The 17,163-nt window shown below is 54.1% G+C and overlaps 12 protein-coding genes across 24 annotated transcripts; 6 read left to right on the plus strand and 6 right to left on the minus strand.

Moving 5' to 3' along the window:
• The first annotated feature begins 39 nt into the window (after positions 1 to 39).
• H310_00938 (U6 snRNA-associated Sm-like protein LSm6) lies at positions 40 to 693 on the plus strand. Its single transcript, XM_008863911.1, has 2 exons — positions 40 to 258; positions 309 to 693. Exons 1-2 carry the CDS (start codon positions 57 to 59, stop codon positions 332 to 334), a joined length of 228 nt encoding a protein of 75 aa, XP_008862133.1. The 5' UTR covers positions 40 to 56; the 3' UTR covers positions 335 to 693.
• On the minus strand, positions 353 to 1,003 carry H310_00939 (hypothetical protein). The gene has a single exon (XM_008863912.1). The coding sequence runs from the start codon at positions 981 to 983 to the stop codon at positions 525 to 527; it is 459 nt and encodes a 152-aa protein (XP_008862134.1). The 5' UTR covers positions 984 to 1,003; the 3' UTR covers positions 353 to 524.
• Positions 1,004 to 1,462: 459 nt separating this feature from the next.
• On the plus strand, positions 1,463 to 5,197 carry H310_00940 (hypothetical protein; the record flags this gene model as incomplete). The annotated part of the gene is made up of 15 exons (XM_008863913.1): positions 1,463 to 1,555; positions 1,610 to 1,677; positions 1,727 to 2,137; positions 2,194 to 2,301; positions 2,348 to 2,414; positions 2,472 to 2,747; positions 2,809 to 3,116; positions 3,172 to 3,322; positions 3,370 to 3,535; positions 3,580 to 4,057; positions 4,109 to 4,230; positions 4,277 to 4,473; positions 4,518 to 4,644; positions 4,697 to 4,895; positions 4,945 to 5,197. 15 exons carry the CDS (start codon positions 1,463 to 1,465, stop codon positions 5,195 to 5,197), a joined length of 3,024 nt encoding a protein of 1,007 aa, XP_008862135.1.
• A 47-nt stretch (positions 5,198 to 5,244) lies between these two features.
• Positions 5,245 to 6,103, plus strand: H310_00941 (hypothetical protein; the record flags this gene model as incomplete). The annotated part of the gene is made up of 6 exons (XM_008863914.1): positions 5,245 to 5,325; positions 5,398 to 5,442; positions 5,497 to 5,746; positions 5,797 to 5,882; positions 5,926 to 5,993; positions 6,046 to 6,103. The coding sequence occupies 6 exons, from the start codon at positions 5,245 to 5,247 to the stop codon at positions 6,101 to 6,103; spliced, it is 588 nt and encodes a 195-aa protein (XP_008862136.1).
• A 166-nt stretch (positions 6,104 to 6,269) lies between these two features.
• On the minus strand, positions 6,270 to 6,987 carry H310_00942 (hypothetical protein). The gene has a single exon (XM_008863915.1). The coding sequence runs from the start codon at positions 6,917 to 6,919 to the stop codon at positions 6,380 to 6,382; it is 540 nt and encodes a 179-aa protein (XP_008862137.1). The 5' UTR covers positions 6,920 to 6,987; the 3' UTR covers positions 6,270 to 6,379.
• Positions 6,988 to 7,625: 638 nt separating this feature from the next.
• Positions 7,626 to 10,104, minus strand: H310_00943 (hypothetical protein). Its single transcript, XM_008863916.1, has 6 exons — positions 9,441 to 10,104; positions 9,277 to 9,375; positions 9,133 to 9,231; positions 8,985 to 9,089; positions 8,908 to 8,935; positions 7,626 to 8,856 (listed from the first exon to the last, which is right to left on the minus strand). The coding sequence occupies exons 1-6, from the start codon at positions 9,684 to 9,686 to the stop codon at positions 8,627 to 8,629; spliced, it is 807 nt and encodes a 268-aa protein (XP_008862138.1). The 5' UTR covers positions 9,687 to 10,104; the 3' UTR covers positions 7,626 to 8,626.
• H310_00944 (hypothetical protein) lies at positions 7,677 to 8,677 on the plus strand. The gene has a single exon (XM_008863917.1). The coding sequence runs from the start codon at positions 7,693 to 7,695 to the stop codon at positions 8,590 to 8,592; it is 900 nt and encodes a 299-aa protein (XP_008862139.1). The 5' UTR covers positions 7,677 to 7,692; the 3' UTR covers positions 8,593 to 8,677.
• Positions 9,751 to 10,102, plus strand: H310_00945 (hypothetical protein). The gene has a single exon (XM_008863918.1). The coding sequence runs from the start codon at positions 9,830 to 9,832 to the stop codon at positions 10,067 to 10,069; it is 240 nt and encodes a 79-aa protein (XP_008862140.1). The 5' UTR covers positions 9,751 to 9,829; the 3' UTR covers positions 10,070 to 10,102.
• Positions 10,042 to 11,058, minus strand: H310_00946 (hypothetical protein). Its single transcript, XM_008863919.1, has one exon. The coding sequence runs from the start codon at positions 10,986 to 10,988 to the stop codon at positions 10,110 to 10,112; it is 879 nt and encodes a 292-aa protein (XP_008862141.1). The 5' UTR covers positions 10,989 to 11,058; the 3' UTR covers positions 10,042 to 10,109.
• Positions 11,059 to 11,112: 54 nt separating this feature from the next.
• Positions 11,113 to 14,699, minus strand: H310_00947 (hypothetical protein). Of its 10 annotated transcripts, XM_008863929.1 has the most exons (19): positions 14,344 to 14,699; positions 14,200 to 14,284; positions 13,989 to 14,144; positions 13,884 to 13,928; positions 13,786 to 13,827; positions 13,471 to 13,735; positions 13,322 to 13,422; positions 13,108 to 13,275; positions 12,951 to 13,064; positions 12,631 to 12,900; positions 12,507 to 12,572; positions 12,394 to 12,462; positions 12,261 to 12,342; positions 12,084 to 12,205; positions 11,973 to 12,035; positions 11,674 to 11,927; positions 11,568 to 11,628; positions 11,397 to 11,525; positions 11,113 to 11,327 (listed from the first exon to the last, which is right to left on the minus strand). In XM_008863929.1, the coding sequence occupies exons 1-19, from the start codon at positions 14,601 to 14,603 to the stop codon at positions 11,235 to 11,237; spliced, it is 2,445 nt and encodes an 814-aa protein (XP_008862151.1). In that variant the 5' UTR covers positions 14,604 to 14,699; the 3' UTR covers positions 11,113 to 11,234. The 10 variants fall into 10 exon arrangements, with proteins under 10 accessions (XP_008862151.1, XP_008862148.1, XP_008862147.1 ...); XM_008863926.1 differs by having other exon boundaries at positions 11,113 to 11,525; XM_008863925.1 differs by having other exon boundaries at positions 11,397 to 11,628.
• A 92-nt stretch (positions 14,700 to 14,791) lies between these two features.
• On the minus strand, positions 14,792 to 17,163 carry H310_00948 (hypothetical protein). 4 transcript variants are annotated; one of them, XM_008863930.1, is made up of 4 exons: positions 16,653 to 17,163; positions 16,249 to 16,609; positions 16,081 to 16,201; positions 14,792 to 16,029 (listed from the first exon to the last, which is right to left on the minus strand). In XM_008863930.1, exons 1-4 carry the CDS (start codon positions 17,133 to 17,135, stop codon positions 15,867 to 15,869), a joined length of 1,128 nt encoding a protein of 375 aa, XP_008862152.1. In that variant the 5' UTR covers positions 17,136 to 17,163; the 3' UTR covers positions 14,792 to 15,866. The 4 variants fall into 4 exon arrangements, with proteins under 4 accessions (XP_008862152.1, XP_008862153.1, XP_008862155.1 ...); XM_008863931.1 differs by having other exon boundaries at positions 14,792 to 16,201; XM_008863933.1 differs by having other exon boundaries at positions 16,081 to 16,609.
• On the plus strand, positions 14,797 to 16,075 carry H310_00949 (CAMK protein kinase). Its single transcript, XM_008863934.1, has one exon. It carries the CDS (start codon positions 14,820 to 14,822, stop codon positions 15,846 to 15,848), a length of 1,029 nt encoding a protein of 342 aa, XP_008862156.1. The 5' UTR covers positions 14,797 to 14,819; the 3' UTR covers positions 15,849 to 16,075.

Here is a 17,163-nt window from a genome sequence, read left to right on the forward strand (position 1 = left end):
ATATTATACAAAATGTGGTAGGTTTTCTGTGTGGCAGTGCCATAATCCCAATCAAGATGGAGAAGAAGCCGCCGTCGGACTTCTTGAAGAGCGTGCTGGGTCGTCCCGTCGACGTCAAGCTGAACAACGGAGTCGAGTACAAAGGCGTATTGGCGTGCTTGGACGGATTCATGAACATCGCGATGGAGCAGACGCAAGAGTTCGTCAATGGCCAGCTCAAAGCACAGTACGGCGACTGCTTCATTCGAGGGAACAACGGTAAGCCGTCATCGCTGTCAAGTGTCTCGAGTCTCATCCGTGCTGGGTAGTGCTATATATTTCCGCGTCCAAGTAGATGATTGCACCCGACGAAGTCGGCGACTTCACAGCTGCGACCCCAACACGATACGTTTTTAATCACGACGTCGCTGACCCATGCTCGACACATCTCGCCCGTGTCTTGAGAAAGTCAAAGATTTCTAGCTGCGCGTGCTCAAAAATGCATGCTATCGCAATGTACGACTGCTGACTTTGCGTCGAGCCCGTCACGCTTGTTTCTTGAGGCTCAAAAAGTAGTGAAACCCGGTGCTCTTGGCATACCCGAGTGCCTCGTACAAACCTTGTCCAACGTAGTTGTCGTGGTCGGTCTCCAGAGATAGTCCCTTGGCCCCGTCGGCCTGTGCAAAGTCCCGTGCGTGGTTCATTAAGAGCTTGGCGATCCCTTGCCGTCTCGCTGCAGGCACCACGAAGAGATCGTTCAGGATCCACACGCGTTCCATCGTCACAGACGAAAACGAAGGGTACAATTGTACAAAACCCCCAGCGCAGCCTTGGTCGTCGACTGCAAAGAACAGAACCGATTCTTGTCTGCTCAACCTGTCAAAGAGGAACGTCTTCGCCCGTCCAATGTCGCTGGGTTGGCGATAAAACATGCGGTACCCGTCGAACAACGGCGCAATGCGGTCGATGTCGGCGACTGCTGCTCGATGGACGGTGGCCGGCATGTGTCCTCAGTGAAAGGAAATTACCACATGCACATCTGACCGTATTTTGCATTTCAAAGTTCGTCAAAAACATCCGTGTTTTATATCTTCGAAAGGATAATACGTGTTGAGAGTCGACGGGACAACCAACGGGACAACCATGTCGACGACGAGGTGACTGTATCAGTGCACAGAATTCTTTCGTGCATTCGCGAGATCCTGGAGCAGGCCAAACTCCCTTAGTGAAAACTGCAAGCGATCATGACGGACCCGAAGTGCGCTAGTTCTCGTCACATGGTGATTGATGCATGGACGTCATGCTTGCGACGATCTTTCTGAATTTTTGATTTTCGTAGAGACACTTGCATCGATAATTCGACCTGGACGCATTCAATTGGCTAAAATAATCGAAAATTGCAATCTTTAGATTATGATTGGCTAAAAGTTTGACATGGGGACGGATGGGGCAATTGCATGAAAATATCCACATCGCTACCAGCATGCTGGCGTCAAAGCGGCAGGCGCTCGGGAACAAGTGCGGAAACTCCCGCTTCAGCCTCTTGCTGCTGGAAGATGGAGAATTCTTCCTTGATGTACGTGCTCTCATGTGTGGCTCAACCAGCAGGTCAAATCGGCGGTCGTTGTAGGACCTTAGCGTGTTCAAGTACCCAGACCCAGTGTTTCAGTGCCTCACGTTTGACTCTTGCATCCAGAGGTATGATGCTGAAGCGTGCGTACCTTCAGTCTGCTCACTTTCGTCGTAGGAAGGTGCAAGGGCGTTTGAAATTGTGCACACGCAGCATTATGTTTGAGCCGCAAGACATCATGCAACCGATTTTGAAGTTTCCATTTCGAGACATGAATGTGACTCCATGCGCCGAGGTCTTTGACGACGAAACGAACGAGATGTATCTGTCGTTTGAGTGTAACTCCGTGATCGAGATGAAGGAACGCAATGTCGATCACCCGTATACACATCGCGTGTTGACCGACTCGAGCATGTACAGCACGAAAGTCATCTTCTCCCTTGTGCATTCAAAGCTCCCCGACTTCCTCGAAGCCATTGCCCCCCTCTGGTCTCTCTCGCACAAGAAGAACGTTCTTAACAAGATCGACGAAGAACGGTTCTTGGCACCTGTGCTCGAGCCTCGCCACACGGATGTGTTCGACGCCAGGTATGAGCATCATGTCCATCCTCATACTACATTGGAAACCTGACCAAACTTGACAGTTTGCTGGCCGATTTTCGAGAACGACCGCTCTTATCCAAGTGCAAGCTTGTGGATCGCATCGTCCCGTTGCTGAAGTTTCCAGGAGCAATGATGCTCACAAACCAGAGGTCGTTACCTCGGTGGGACCATCGCGCGCTCACGTGCAACTTGTAGAGTGTACTTTCAGCCTGCGCAGATCAACAACATTGGCGACCCCGTCCTCATGTACGAATACACCAAGGTAGAAGAAGGAGACCTGCATGCTTGATGCAACTCTTAACCCGTCGTGTCGAACTAGGTGGTGGGACTGCACAAACGCCGGCACATGCTCAAGCAATGCGGGTTGGAAGTGCTGCTGGAAGATCGCCAGAGCTACTTTTATTCGTTTCGCACGATGAAAGACCGCGACGAAATCTACGCCATGATGGTCAAACAACCTGGGTTAAATGAAAAACTGAAACAGAATTGCACCCGCGAAATGCTGCTCAAGTGGCAGCACCGCCAAGTGTCCAACTTTGAGTACCTCTCATTCCTCAACGACGAAGCTGGCCGAACGACCAACGACTTGACGCAGGTACCCCTTTATTCCTTGAAAGCCCTGTGACGCGCCGTCGCCACTCAACGTCGTTGAGTAGTACCCTGTGTTTCCGTGGGTTATCGCCGACTACAAGTCTGACAAGCTGGACTTGACGAATTCACAAACGTTCAGAGACCTGTCCAAGCCAGTCGGCGCCCTCAATGCCGATCGACTAGCGTACTTTCAGCAACGATTTCAAAACATGCCGTCAGGAATGGAAGCAGAGGGCCTGCCACCGCCGTTTTTGTATGGCACGCATTACTCGACCCCAGGCTATGTTTTGTTCTACTTGGTCCGCATGGCCCCCGAGTACATGCTGTGTTTACAGAACGGCAAGTTTGACGCGCCGGATCGGCTCTTTCGGAGGTCCGTGTTGACGATGTTGCAAGGCGCGCTGACATGGTTCTGCGTCCATCTCTAGCATTGCTGGCACTTATCAGAGCTGCCTAACCAATCACGCCGACTTGAAGGAACTCATCCCAGCTTTTTATGACACAGAAAACCCCCCCTTGATTGAATGGCTCCAAAATACGCGCAATTTGGACCTGGGCACGACCCAAAACCTGTCTCGCGTATCGTCACGCGTGTGGTTGTTCGATGCAATCACAGCAATGCGTAGGTTGGTGATGTCGAGCTCCCGCCATGGGCAGACAACGCCCATGACTTTGTCGAGAAGAACCGCCAAGCGCTCGAGTGTGACTTTGTGTCGGAGCATCTGCACGAGTGGATCGATCTCATTTTTGGCTACAAACAGCAAGGCGCGGAAGCCGTGGCCGCCAACAATCGTACATATTTTCCACGAGTCGAATGGCACCTCATCCATGTGTAGTGTTCTACTACTTGTCGTACGAAGGTGCGGTAAACCTGGAAACGATCACAGACCCCGTCGAGCGATGCTCTTTCGAGGCGCAGATCCAAGAATTCGGCCAAACACCAAAGCTCTTATTCAAGAGTCCGCATCCGTCGCGATCTCAACTCGGGATGGATGTCACTCTGGCTCCACTTGACGTCGTCCCGCCGTTGCCGGTGGTACCGCCGCCACCAGCAGTGTCACCTGTTCGTGCTCCTGTGCCAGTTGCACATGCTACTCCCGCAGTAGACGATCCTGAGCCAGCGCCTTCCTTCCGCACCTCGTCGTGGGGATTCAAGCGGCCGACCCTGAGCAAGTTCACGGGTCTGACCAAAAACGTGACGGGACTCACGGCCAGTCTTCGGCGACGGATGGAGAGGACAAGTTGGGGCTGGTCGTTTGATGCAACGACCACCTCCATGTGGGACGAATCGCTTCCGCATTTCCTACATTCCCAGTACTTGCACCGGTTGCACGATCATCTGCATTCGACTCGACTGTGTTCTAGGGCCATCACGTGCGTGAATGTTTCGAAAGACATCAAGACAGTCTTCTCAACGTCGCACGACGGAACGTTCAAAGTGTCGTCGAGTGAGGACGGCGTGGTGCGACGCAGTTATACGTGCGGAGGTAAGCGTAAGATTGAGCGCTCCAGGATGAACTCCAAGGTAACTAGGTCCCGTGCTGTGTATGGACATTTCCCCGGATGAAAAGTATGCATTTTTTGGCACGGCCGACCTCGATGTGCACATGTTTGCGCTGGAGACGGGGCGAGTGGGGAAACTCAGCCCGGCGCACGCAGCGGCCGTGACAGGCGTTTGTGTCGTCGATGACGCCAAGTTTGTCACGTGCTCGTTGGATGGCACGATGAAGGTGAGGAACTCCCATGCATGGTGGAGGATGCAACTCCGTGGTAGATCTGGCAATACGGCCCCATTGGCATGCTCTCGACACCTACTTTTGTGTACGAAGGGTGCGATTCTGCCTTGACGTGCTTGGACGTGAATTCGGATGGGACAATTGCACTCGTGGGGACGGAGGAAGGTAGGTCGTTGAAGCACTACTACCTGGTCGTTCAATTGCATGGTCACAACAGGATCGGTCTGCGTGTTCGACTTGCGATCGAACGAACTCATCTCCCAGATTCGTGCGAGCGACATCAAGATTCAAACAGTTCGATTTGGCATGACAGGTGCCACCTTCACGTGCATGACGTCGACGAATGTGGTGGCGATGTTTGCACTGAACGGAGCTTCGGTCTGCACCCTTCAAGCCCCCCTCAAGGACGTTCATGGGTATGCTCAACGATGCACCGATTGCACATACACTAACCAACCTCCTTAGCTGTATGGTATCGGATGGCGAATATGCGCTGACTGGGTCGGACGACGGAGGGGTGTACATATGGCAACTCAACGAAGGCGATAGTAACGTGCTGAAGGCGTGTACCGTGTCCATTCCGCACTCGAATAAGAGCGCGGTGACGGCGGTGAACGTGAGCGGAAACGGCCAGAGCATTGTCGCAGGGACCGGCGATGGATCTGTCCGTGTCTGGGCCATGCGCAAAAAGTCCGCGCGGAGTAGACTAGGATTTTGAGCCTACTAGTATTTCAATGGGATTCCGGATAAGCAAGTGGCTTCCGGATGTTGCCCGACCGACTCGAGATTGATTTTTTCAACGGAGGCATGTCTCGTGTCCGTGCGGGTGAAGCAGCATGGGCAAAGGTGCCGAAAGTCGTGAGTGTCCTTCATGAACGAGCAGGTGATGTCGAAGGGACTAAAAGATATTCTCGATAGAACGCGGAATTCTTTGCGCTGACCTACGGCGCCTTGGTCACGCAGGTACTTGAGAAATTCATAGTGTGTGTTCCTGGTACCATGGATGCTCCAACTTAGCTCATTCAAGACTTCGAAGACTTGAAGGAAGTGAACGCGCAGCTAGAAGTGATGGGGTATGGCATTGGTATTCGTCTCATCGACGAGTTCCTGGCAAAGTCGGGAGTGACCGCGTGTGCCGACTTTAAGGACACGACAGAAGTCGTGGCAAAAGTCGCGTTCAAGATGTTCTTCGGCATCAATGTCGACGTCGTGCCCACCGACACGGCAAACGTGTTTCACTTGATTTTGTACGAGAACCCGTTGTCAGGTACGTCAGCGGTCGTATCTGTGACCAGACTCACATCGCTGACGGCGTAGAATTCGTCGAATTGCCGCCTCATGCACACGGCGTACTGTCGTACTCGAACATTCTGTGTGGGGTCCTCCGTGGGGCACTTGAAATGGTGCTCGATACCACCCTCAAGCAGGTTTTACCGATGCAAGTAGGTTCAAATGCGCGTCGAAGCCAAGTTTTCTAAGGATGCCTTGCAAGGCGATGATGTGACCGAGATCCGGTGAAAGCCCAAGCATGCCTACTCATCAATCCCTGAACGATCGTCGTGATAGATTGGAGTTCAAGGGCATGATCGAAGAGACCATGGGAGACGAGTACAAGGAAGACTAGTTTGTACTTCATGAAAACCTTTCTTCCATCACTAAATCGACCTAGAAAGAGCATGCATAGAAAAACAAGTCCTGAGGACTCACAAAGGCGCGGACTTCAAGTCGGCATTGGCTTGCTTGTGCAGAAACTCGATGGCACAGCAATTGGTGACAACTCAACGCAATGATGGAAATGGAGGCGAGCTGCATTTTGCAATTACATGGGATCGGTCCGGTATACGGGCTGCAGCAGGTTGGTAAATACATACGCATTGGTGGTGCATTGTGTCCATCTAGCCTAGTTCAACTTGCCGGTAGCCGATTTGACCGCGTCGTTGGCAGCACTCGACGCCTTCTTGGCAGCATCGGACGCTTGCTTCAACACACCGTCAATTTGGTTCACGTGGCCGGCCAAATTAGGCTTGATGAGGCTTTCATAGATGGTTGTGGCACCCAACGTGGAAGGGTGGTAGCACCACACGAGGAACGCAATCTTGATGAAAAAGTACATGGGCACCCAGAACAAGAGCGTGTCCGTGATTTGCTCCGTCAAGTTGAAAGCCGAGTACACAACCCAATACGTCAGCCATTGCGTGTCGTCACCAGACGTTTCGGTGTTAAGCGCCTTGAACGACATGTACGCGGGGTAGACAAAGCCGACCAAGTTGGAGATCAAGTGCGCGCCGCCGACGACGAACAGCAATACACCTGCAAGCAGCGCGATAGCGACGAAGATATAGAACTTGTCCACGCCAGTCTGCTTTTCTAGTTCCTTCAATTGCTCGTAGCGTTCCAGGCGGGCCGTGATCTTGGCGCGGTAGACGTTGATCTGTTCCATGTTGCGATGGGGGTCCTTTGAGGCGTCCAGAAGATTTGCAAAGTGAGGAGGGGCCAGCTCAGTCGCTCAAGTCGTCCGGATAATAATGCTAACAATAGCCAAGCATTTCCATGGATGTTTGGAATCGAGGGGTGGGTTTGGAATCCGGTAAAATATTTCCATGCATTTTCACTGACATGTCCCACAATTTTATTGGTTGCCCTTTCGACCAAAAATACCCAGCCGTGTTCTTTTTACATATCCGGATGTGGCACAGCCATATTCTCGAAAAAATGTTTGTCAACCGTTCACCAGCCAACGTCGTGGCCAACGTGTGGGTTCACCTTGCTTCGATATTATCTCCAGTTGGAGCGTTGGAGGCCACAACATTGCAAGGTAGAGCTTGACGGATGCAAGCTGCTCACCGTCGTGCTTCTCCTTCGTCTCCCTGTCGAGTTGTTGACGATTCATTTGGTTGGAGCCCTTGTACAGACTGCACGCAGCCAGGTCGGCGCAGCGTGTCATGGCTTGCGGTCTCCGATTTTGATTTGAATTAATGTATTTACAATCGAAGTTTAAGGGTTTATCTGGCGTGCGTGATTATATTCGGTGACAGAATTTTGGACAGTTGTCGCTGGAACGCATTGGCCCTGCTATTGTCCGAATCCATGAAAACACCAACTATCGGGATAACTATCGTCCCGTTGAAACACATCCATGGATATGATGTCGTTGTGAAATCGCAAAAAAACAATTCGAAGTTGGCAGTCGAAGATTTCCGAGGTGGGGCAAACATGGGTCTTTTTGGGCCAATGACGGGAGGCAAAGTGGGGCTTGCATTGGTGGCAAATTATGTGAGCACCTCTTGGGCGATCTCGCGAAGCGTGTGCACAGCTCCGACCGCCATGGCCACGACCGATCGCTTGTTTCGGTCCATTGAGCTCAAGGAGCAAGAGCGCCACGCCCCCAATTGTGCTACATCATGGGGACGAGTGCTGGATGCAGGCACAGGCGACCATTCGTTGAACTGGCTCAAGTCGCTCCCCATTGATTCGATCGTGGCGGTCACGGGCGACATAGCGCGCTCGGTATCACTGCGCAAGACGTTCCCCGAAAAGCACATCGAAATCCTCGCAGGGAATTGGAACAATCCCTCCTTCTTGGAAGGCCAAGTGTTTGACGTGGTCATTGCGGACTACCTCGTGGGAGCCATCGAAGGCCACGCACCGTACTACCAAGACCAGATCTTTCACCGCCTCTTTCCCCATGTAGCTGACGGCGGCCGACTATACATTGTCGGTTTGCAACCCATCATGATGAGCTTGGACCCGTCCAAGACGAAAAGTAACCAGGAGAAGCTCGTGCTCGAGATGCAACGCGTGCGCGATGCATGCATTCTTCTAGCCGGCCACCGCCCGTACCGCGAATTTCCTTTGGATTGGATCTTGCGTCAAGCTGTGCAAGCAGGTTTTTACGTGGAGTCCCACACGACGTTCGCGAACAAGTACTCGGCGTCGATGATCATGCGGCAAATTGCCGTCGGTCGCAACAAGCTGTCGCTCTTCTTGGACCAGAGCGTGGCCAAGAGCATGGAGAGTTACTTGGCGAACTTGGACAAGCAAGCTGTGGACGCAACGAAGGACGGGTCGTTTGAGTTCGGTTACGATTACGTAGTGACGGCGTTGAAGCCGTAGTGAATTGAGTTTTTTCACCAGGAAGGAGACCATGCTATCTCAACACGAGTGGAGCACTGCCCGTGGTGGTCAAGAGCATGTCGAGCATGCGATCGTGGAGCACGCTGTCGCTTTGATGAAGGTACAACAGCTCGTACACCACTGCTTGATGGGCAAACTGGGCGACTTGGATGGCAGTCGCGCCGCTTCGGTCGACGCACTTGAGCAAAACCTCGTCCGAGTGTTGGAGCAGCACTTCCACACACTTGACGTGGCCCAGCTCAGCTGCAGGCAAGCGGGTCAAACGAAGTGGCGACTCGTTTTGAAAAATCGAACCTGCAAAGTGCAGTGGCGTTTGGTGCATCTACAGGTGAGGTGTCACACAAGGACAACGAGAGATGGTTGGAACGTACATGGACAGTGGAGATGGTGGCGGTGGCGCCACCGCGCATGAGCACTTCAACGACGCCCGCGTGACCTCTTGAACAAGCAACGTGCAGCGGCGTCCATCCATGTGCCTATCCCTCCGTCAGGGCAAGAGTGCAAACGATCAAGCATCACAGTTGACTGGACATTGACTTGGGCTTTCCACGACAAGAGCTCTTGAACTGTTGGGGCGTCGCCAGACTCGGCCGCAAAGTGGATTGCCCTTCGGCCGTCCTACATCACAATGGCCTATTGTAGAACGTTGCGGATGGACCTTACCGGCGCAGGGCGCTCGATGTCGGCTCCTTCTTGGAGAAGCGCACGCACGATGGCAGCTTGGCCATGGAGTGCGGCGCAGTGCAAGCCTGTCAGTCCATCCTACCAGGCCAATTTGCAACGCCTCTGATGCACTGGATGGGCATTGAAAGCACCGACGAACTTACCATGCTTGTCGTGTTAGCCAGCACGCCATCGCGCACCATCGCGTGAACTTGCTCGGGACGTGTGACGGTGGAAAGATCCCCATGCAGCATCAGGTCCTTGGCGACGTTGGGGTTAGCAACACTCTTGGTGACGTAGTCTCGCGGGCGTCCACAGCACACGCATTTGAATGACTCGTCCGTACGGTTGATCTTGGTGCAGAGATGGCACACCCATCCACGCTCGTCATTGCTTTCCGCCCGCACCATGACCTCGGTAAGTTGTTGGCAAACGGCGGCGACAGTGCGACCGGTGAAACCGTCGACCGTTGTACCAACTTTACCGTCCACGATCCAACGGCGCCCTTCCTTATTTAGCGAAATCTCACCACACGTGGACTTCCATCCTCGTCATGGCCATCAAGCGTACACTAGACACGACGTCAGACAGCGCGGCTCCAAGCCTTCAAGGCGGCGCCGCGCCTCCTCCATACGGCCTCTTTTCGCCGACCAATGCTGCGACGGGCAGCAGCGGCGGTGGCGATGAAACCAACGCCAAGCGCCAGCGCCCACCCAACGTGCACGGCTTCAGTGCCAGCGAAATGAAAGACGTGAATGCTATGTCCCAGTGGCTTCGCCGTGTGTTTGAATAAACAAACTAATATTTAAATCGATCAACCACTCCACATAGAGCTAATTATGCGCCAGCGGAATCACGAGCAAATCGATGTCTTCGATCAGGCGGCGGCGCTCCACAATGTACTCGACGGCGAGCTTGGCGGCTTTCCGAAGCGCAAGGCCGCGTGTGTTGTAGAGTGACGATTTGGTCTGGAGGAACTTCGAGATGACGTTCGCGTCGATGTCCGAGTGGTTTGTCGACCGCAGTGCTTCAATCGTGGCCAGTAAACCCTCCGTGTTGGTCACGCGCTTCCACATTAAGCGCTGGCGATCCGTGAAGAGTTGATAGCAAGCTTCACACGCTTGGCCGCGGTCAGCGCGCCGATTCAGTACCAATTCCTTGGCGCAATACCGCGAGTGGACCTGGAACCACTTCTTCGTGTCGTCATAGTGGATTGAAAACACCGGCGATGGAATGTAAAACATTTGGAAGGCACGCAAGTGCTTCTGGACGAGGGTGGCCTTCTCAAATGGGATCGCACCGGGGCACGTGCCGACCAAGTCGACGCTCAATGTCGTGTTCAACTCGGACTTGTGTTTCTTCTTGCGGCTGATAGACTTGGCAATGGGCGCATCCTCGTCGGCTTCTGTACCGTCGGCTTTCTTCTTTCGGCGTTTTATTATTCCGGACGACGGAAGCAAGGGAAGAGGCGGGTCACCTGGTTTTCGATGAGCCATGTTGCGCATTTTGTGACGATCCCACGCCGCTGTCCGGTACGGGCCGTTCATTCGAACAATTCGAGAGCCTTCACGGGCCTTGTCGATCTCGCTACAGATCTTGCAGACTACGTACTCGCCATTGACGTCGAGCGATAAGATATCTGGGTCGTTGATGATGTTCTCGGGCCACTGCTTGGTGTTGGACACCGCCAAGAGCGCCTGCATCGCTTGCATGACGACTGACTGCTACGTGTGATGCTCGAAACTGACTGGGCCGACTGGACCACCCCCCTCGGAAGTCCGGTTATGGCCAATTCCCGAAGAATCAAAGTGATTGTTAAATGCCAACTCCATGCGGTTGGTAAGGATGGTTTTGAATTTCTCGATTATTCCGGATAACACATATTCAAAACCAAGTGCTCTGATTGGTGGAATTTGAACCTTTCCAAACGAAGCACGGCCGTTGGCTGGTCGTGACGATCATGGTGCTGTCGGCGGCGCCGAGTGGATGGACGCCACCTGGGCCTTCGGGTAAAAGTTGAGGCTGTGCTTCATGAGCTTGAGGTTCATTTTCTAGCACAACGGGCGCCACGTGTAGAGACATCCATATCTGGACAAGGAGGTAGGAAAGGACTGATGTACCTTGAAGAACACACGATACTCGACGACGCTCGACATGTCCATTTGGCCGACCAGCCGCTTGGGAATGCCTCGCGAGATGCATTCAGCCAGCCATGTGTCAGTGACAGTAACGTCAATCGATTGCATGGCCTACACAAACCTGCTTACAGTGTGATGAGTTTGGGCACGTACAGCTTTGATCTCGTTAATCTCGACGCGCCCGCATCCGTGCAGGTCAGCCTCCCGAATTTTTCTGTGCCATGGCGTTACCACACAAGAAAGCAACGGCAGAATGTACCGGTCCAGCAGCGCCAGGTAGTCTTGGATCTCTTTGAAGTGCTGTGTGCGAAGAATCTTGACGAAGTACCCGCGATGGGCCTTCTTCAGTTTGGTTGGGAGGAGGTCGTCGATGGCAACGAGAGTTTCCCCCGCCATGCCTTGCACCGACTTGTCTTTCAACTTGGTTTCTCGCAGCAGCTCGCGCTCAATACTCTTGAGTTGCAGTGGTGTCTTCATCGGGAAAAAGTTGTGCAGGGTCGCCATCACGTCATTCTTGCCGTCGATGGTCAAGTCAGCACACGAGCGCATCAGACGTACCAAGTAAACGCGTTTTGGCTCGCGTTTTAACGTGACGTCGTGGTACGTGTCGTTCAGTCGAAGCTATGGCGTGCAGGTAAGACATGGAGGGGCGTCAGGCCTTCGTCTCACAAGGAGATTCCGGCACTCGTCCAAGAGGAGCTCCTGGTCGTCATGAATGGCTTCGGACACGGCTCCGGTGAGGCACAGGAAAAAGAGCTCCACTTCGCTGTCCCACGAGAACGCTTTCAGACCTATCCCGACGACGGCCCCATGAGCTGATGGAGACATTGCGCAGGTGTGCGTTACCATGTAAAATGTTGTAGCCCCACTCGGCAATGATGGTTTGGATGCCAAACTTGGTCTTGAGAACTTCGTACAAGTACTCCTCCTGCCCCCATCGTCGGTGTCACGACGAAAGCGCGTAATTGATGCTTCGTACGAGAGGGATTTTGATGCCCATGTGCGTTTCCTTGGCTTTCTTCCCGCTCCAGACTGTCCGAATGATCCTCTACGCAGGCTTTACGTCCTTTGAATGGAATTGCTTCATGTCACCTCGAGTTCGGTCTTAGCCATGTGGCGATTCCGTACGCGCCCCGTATGCCGCAGGAACTGGGGCACCTACAACACACAACCACGTTAACAACAGTGCTTGCGTGATTCGATGGATTGTCCCTACTTCAGGGGTGGTGCCAAGTGCAGTGATAAAGTCTTTTGGAGCGGCTACGGAAGGCACCAAGGTTGCAGATTCAGATGGGAATGCTGTGGCCGTCCCGAGCAATTTTGTGGCCGCTGCCACGGTTTTCGCCACCGTCGCCAAGCTCGGGAGACCAGCAGCAGCACCCCCTGGAATCGCTAGGATTTGCTTCTTTTGCCGCCGTGTCAACTGCTCCATCTGTGCTTGCAGCGTGCTCAGCTCCAGTCGCGCAGCCTCCGATTCATTTGCGAGCTACCGCCAGTGTCACGACGTAGAAACGACCGCGAAATTCTCACACACACCCGAGCAAGCTGCAAACTCATGCCGCAGTCGCCATGAATCCGTTGGAGCCAGTGGCACATTTCCTTGACAAATGCTTGCGTCCGCCCCAGCGGTGCCCTTTTCTTGTGTCGAGCCTGACACGATGTCATCGAGTGTCAGTTTGGAGAATGACTACACCTTCTCGGCGGTCTTTGGGGGCCCTTGGTGGGCTGGATCGACGTACGCGACTTCCGGTAGCGCACGAAGAATGACGTCCCACTTGGGCCTGGGCGTGTGGGTTCGCTGCAAGTCTGCCGAGTTGGCCGAGACCTCAGCAAACTCGGCTTCCGCCTCCTCCAGATTCACCTGCACCACGCGATGAAGGTGGTCTGCTCCGCATTACCCCCGTTACCCGCTTGTCCACGACGACTTGTTGATCTGCTTTCAATTGACTCTCGAGCCTTTCGATGTCTCGCGACATGGACTCGCTCTCGTCTACGAGTTTGGTGTACTCTACGCGTTCGCTTGAGCGGCATGCAGGATGGGATGGCGTCGCCGCACCGCACTGCAGGTCTTTGATGGTCTGCGTCGCTTCTTCCTTGCGCTTTTTCTCTCTTTCCTTTTCATGCAAATCGCACATTGTTTCGCGAAAGCCGTCTCGCATGGCGTCGGCTTTTTGCGTCACGGCTTGCAGCATGGACTTTGCCTCGACGAGCTGCAACCGATGGAGCGAAGCCTTCCGGTCCAGCGCTAGCTCATCCCCGACCAAGTGCTCGTACAGGTCTTCGTCCCGTTGCAGAAAATCGGCATGCACAGCTAACTCTTCCTGCTCCATGTCGACCCCATGAGTTCGAGAGGTTTCGTGTTCAACTCAACCTCCATCTTATCTTGGGTCGCTTTCGCCTTTTGCAGGAGTTTCTACGAACGACGTGAATGGCGGATTTGTCAAAGCACGTGAAGCGTCGGCGCTATACTTTGAGGGACTCGAGCTCTTCCGTTTGGGACTTGTAGTGAGTCGTCTAGCACGCTATGCGTCAACGTCCGAAGGTGGGGTCATAGCTCTTCTCATGGCGGCTTACCTCTGTCTTTAGCTGGGCCTGGAGCTGCTCCAGCTCCGAGTCGACATGGCTGTACTCGACTTGATGTACCAAAACTGCATACTCGTTGCCCCGGGTGGCCTGAGGCTTTTGCAGCATAGAGCTGTCGTAGACAGCTTCGCAGAGCACTTTTTGAACCTACTCCATGTCGCATCGCGATGAATTGGGACACAGACGAACGAGGCACATGCACCTGACGCAGGAGTGCCTGGATGGGGGATACTTGGCTAGCTAGTTGTTCCAGCAGTTCGAAGTACCAGTACAGTCGATCAACAGGTCTATATGCGTCAAGCAGTCAACGATAGGCAGGTTATACGATAGAGCATCGGCAACACACCGCAAACAGTGGTGAGTCGTGTCGACTTCGTACGCATGCAGCACCTCCTTCAGTGTCTCGTGCTGGGCGTGGTTGAGGCTCTGCGTGATGAACGGGGCAAACACTTTGGGCTTGGTGCGATGCATCACGAGCTCAGGTTTGGGTCGGTTGCGCGCGGTCAAGCAGTGGACATTGTCCTTGTACTTGGTCGCTTTCGTTGACGCGACAAACAGCTTGGATGTCTCGGACAGGATCGGTGGCAAGTGGGACGTGCTGTCCATTGCGCGGCCGCTTTCCCCGACGACGCCAGCGCTTGTCCTTGCCCGGCCACTGTCGCCGACTGCGGTCGGACTGCGACAAGTCAATCAAGGTGACAGCGATATAATTAGAATACGGGACAAACCCGCGACCTTTCAGGATCCATGAATTTGTCCCATGGGAATGCCCCACAGCCATTCCCAAACTTGTTACTCACCTGACTGTCCAAGAGGAGTAAGATGCACCGTCTGTGCAAACGGTTGGCGTGTTGCAGTCGGCGGCGGCGGGAAGAGGACGACATCGTCGCCATCACACGTCGCTCTGTCGAAGAGGACTACGATCTGCTGCATGTCGTGGGCGACGGAAAAACCTGCCGCGTGTACCGCGCGCAGTCCAAGGTTGACCCCAAGTCGATCGTTGCTGTGAAAGTGATTCAAACAGCGTACTTGAGCACACCCAGTCGAGTCGACGCTTTGCAGTGCGAGCTCCGTGCGTTGTCCCAGCTGCGAGCCCACCCTCGAGTGCTGACGTTATTTGCGGTGTACCAAGACGACAACACCGTCGCCCTCGTCACGTCGTATGTTCGTGGAGGGCAACTCGTCCCAGCACTGTGTGCTCGCAACTCCATCAATGAGCACACGATTCGCCAACTCGTGCGTGAGCTCGTGGAGGTCCTTGCCGAAATGCACAGCCGTGGCATCACGCACCGCGACCTGAAGCCTGAAAATTTGCTTTTGGACGACGGCGACCACTTGAAAGTTGTGGATTTTGGCATCGCCCATATCCAAGGCACCGACGACGCAGGAAATAAATCGAGCCAACCCATGGTGGGGTTGTGTGGCACGGGGCCATTCATGGCCCCCGAAGTCTTCAACAAAGACGTCCCCTACACGTCGAAAGTCGACATTTGGGCGCTCGGCGTGTGTGTGTATGTGCTGCTAACCGGCCACGTTCCATTTGAATCCAAGTTTATGTCGGTTCTCGAGGACAAGATCCGCGCAGGGGACTACTCGATGCCTTCCCACCAACAGGTGTCTGCCACCGCCAGGTCGTTCGTCGCGACCTGCTTGAATGTTCGCGCAGCCGACAGGCCTAGTGCCACGTCGCTGCTTCGCCACCCTTGGCTCGACCTGGACCAAGTGCAAAGCGTGTTTACTGTCCCGTTCACCCCTGACCACATGGCATGCCTGGCGGCATATGCAAACCCGTCGACTGCCGCGCCGTGCATCCACACCAGTCTGCAGGCAAACAGTAATCGGCCAAGATGATGAAGAACTGGTTTTGTTCTAGGGCACCAAGTGCAGGATTCCAAACACGAGGCCGCCTGTGACGGCCACTAACGCGGGTGTATCCAACGTGCGAGGTGCCACGGCCTCGGTGTACGTCACCAGGGGCGGCACGACTGCCATCGCCACCCACACTTGCAGCATGGAGTAAAACGTGCGATAGCTACAGCAAATCCAGTCAGATCATGAACTCATCATCATGCAGCCGTCGTACCCCAAAGCGAGTAGGACAATGGAGGTCACGTACACGGCCGCACTACCTTCCCACGACCGCATCGACCACCTCGTCGACCAAAACGAACTGGCGACGTATTTGTGACGGCCCCAGTTGACGCCTACAGCACGATTTCACCTTCCGCACGATGCAACTTGGGCGCGTTACCAACTAGCTCGGCCAAAGCGTCTCCGATGAGTGCAATGGCCACGATGACGACGAGGATGTGGCGATTGCCGAGTAGTGCATGCAAAAGCACGACGAGAACAAAACCAGGCACGACGTTGCCAACGACAAGCCACTTGAGTGTGTGCGGCCTATCGTCAGGTCGATCGTGGCCGTTGAACTGGATCATGCACCACACGAATCTCTCGCGCAGGGGTTTGACGAGCAGCACAAAAGACACCAAGATGGAGAAATACGACCACAACAACGGTAGCTGCGTGGTGTCACCATCCACGATGGACCAAGGATTCAGTAGCGGAAGGATATACGCAGCCAAGTGGTGGCATTTTCGAGTGTAATTGACCTACAGGACGTGAACAATATCCCCATCATCTCGCATGACAGACCTTGAACGAGGCACTGATCGTTGTCAGGAGATACCCTTCATCGTTGATAATTCCAAACCCGCGACATATGAGGCCTCCGACCGTCGACACAGCCAGTATCCCGGCAAGTTGGATGGCCAGTCCCTGCCAAAACTGTGCGTTGGTCCACAGGTCGGGTCGAGCGAACCTTGTGGACACGATCAACGCAACGAACGATGCTAGCATGCTCAGAAGGAACACCAAGTCAAAAGTCGCGGTCCATGGTGCGGTGTAGTTGGCTGCAACTTGACCCGCATATATCATGTCGTCCTCTTCCGCGTCGACAGCATGAGAAACGGCGCCGTAATTCGGCGACTTTCGTGAATTCGGCTCATCGTTGGGCTTGAAGACAACACGGAGAAGGAGTACCATTGCGACGAGGCTTGCAAGCGGCACAGCTACAAGACCTGCCACCTCTACGCCGGTCAAGCTGCCTCCATCCTTGAACGCGTGAGGCTCCTCCATTGCCTTGGCTCCGGAACGGATCCAAACA

This window comes from Aphanomyces invadans (genome assembly GCF_000520115.1).
Source record: "Aphanomyces invadans strain NJM9701 unplaced genomic scaffold supercont1.2, whole genome shotgun sequence".
NCBI lineage: Eukaryota > Oomycota > Saprolegniomycetes > Saprolegniales > Verrucalvaceae > Aphanomyces > Aphanomyces invadans.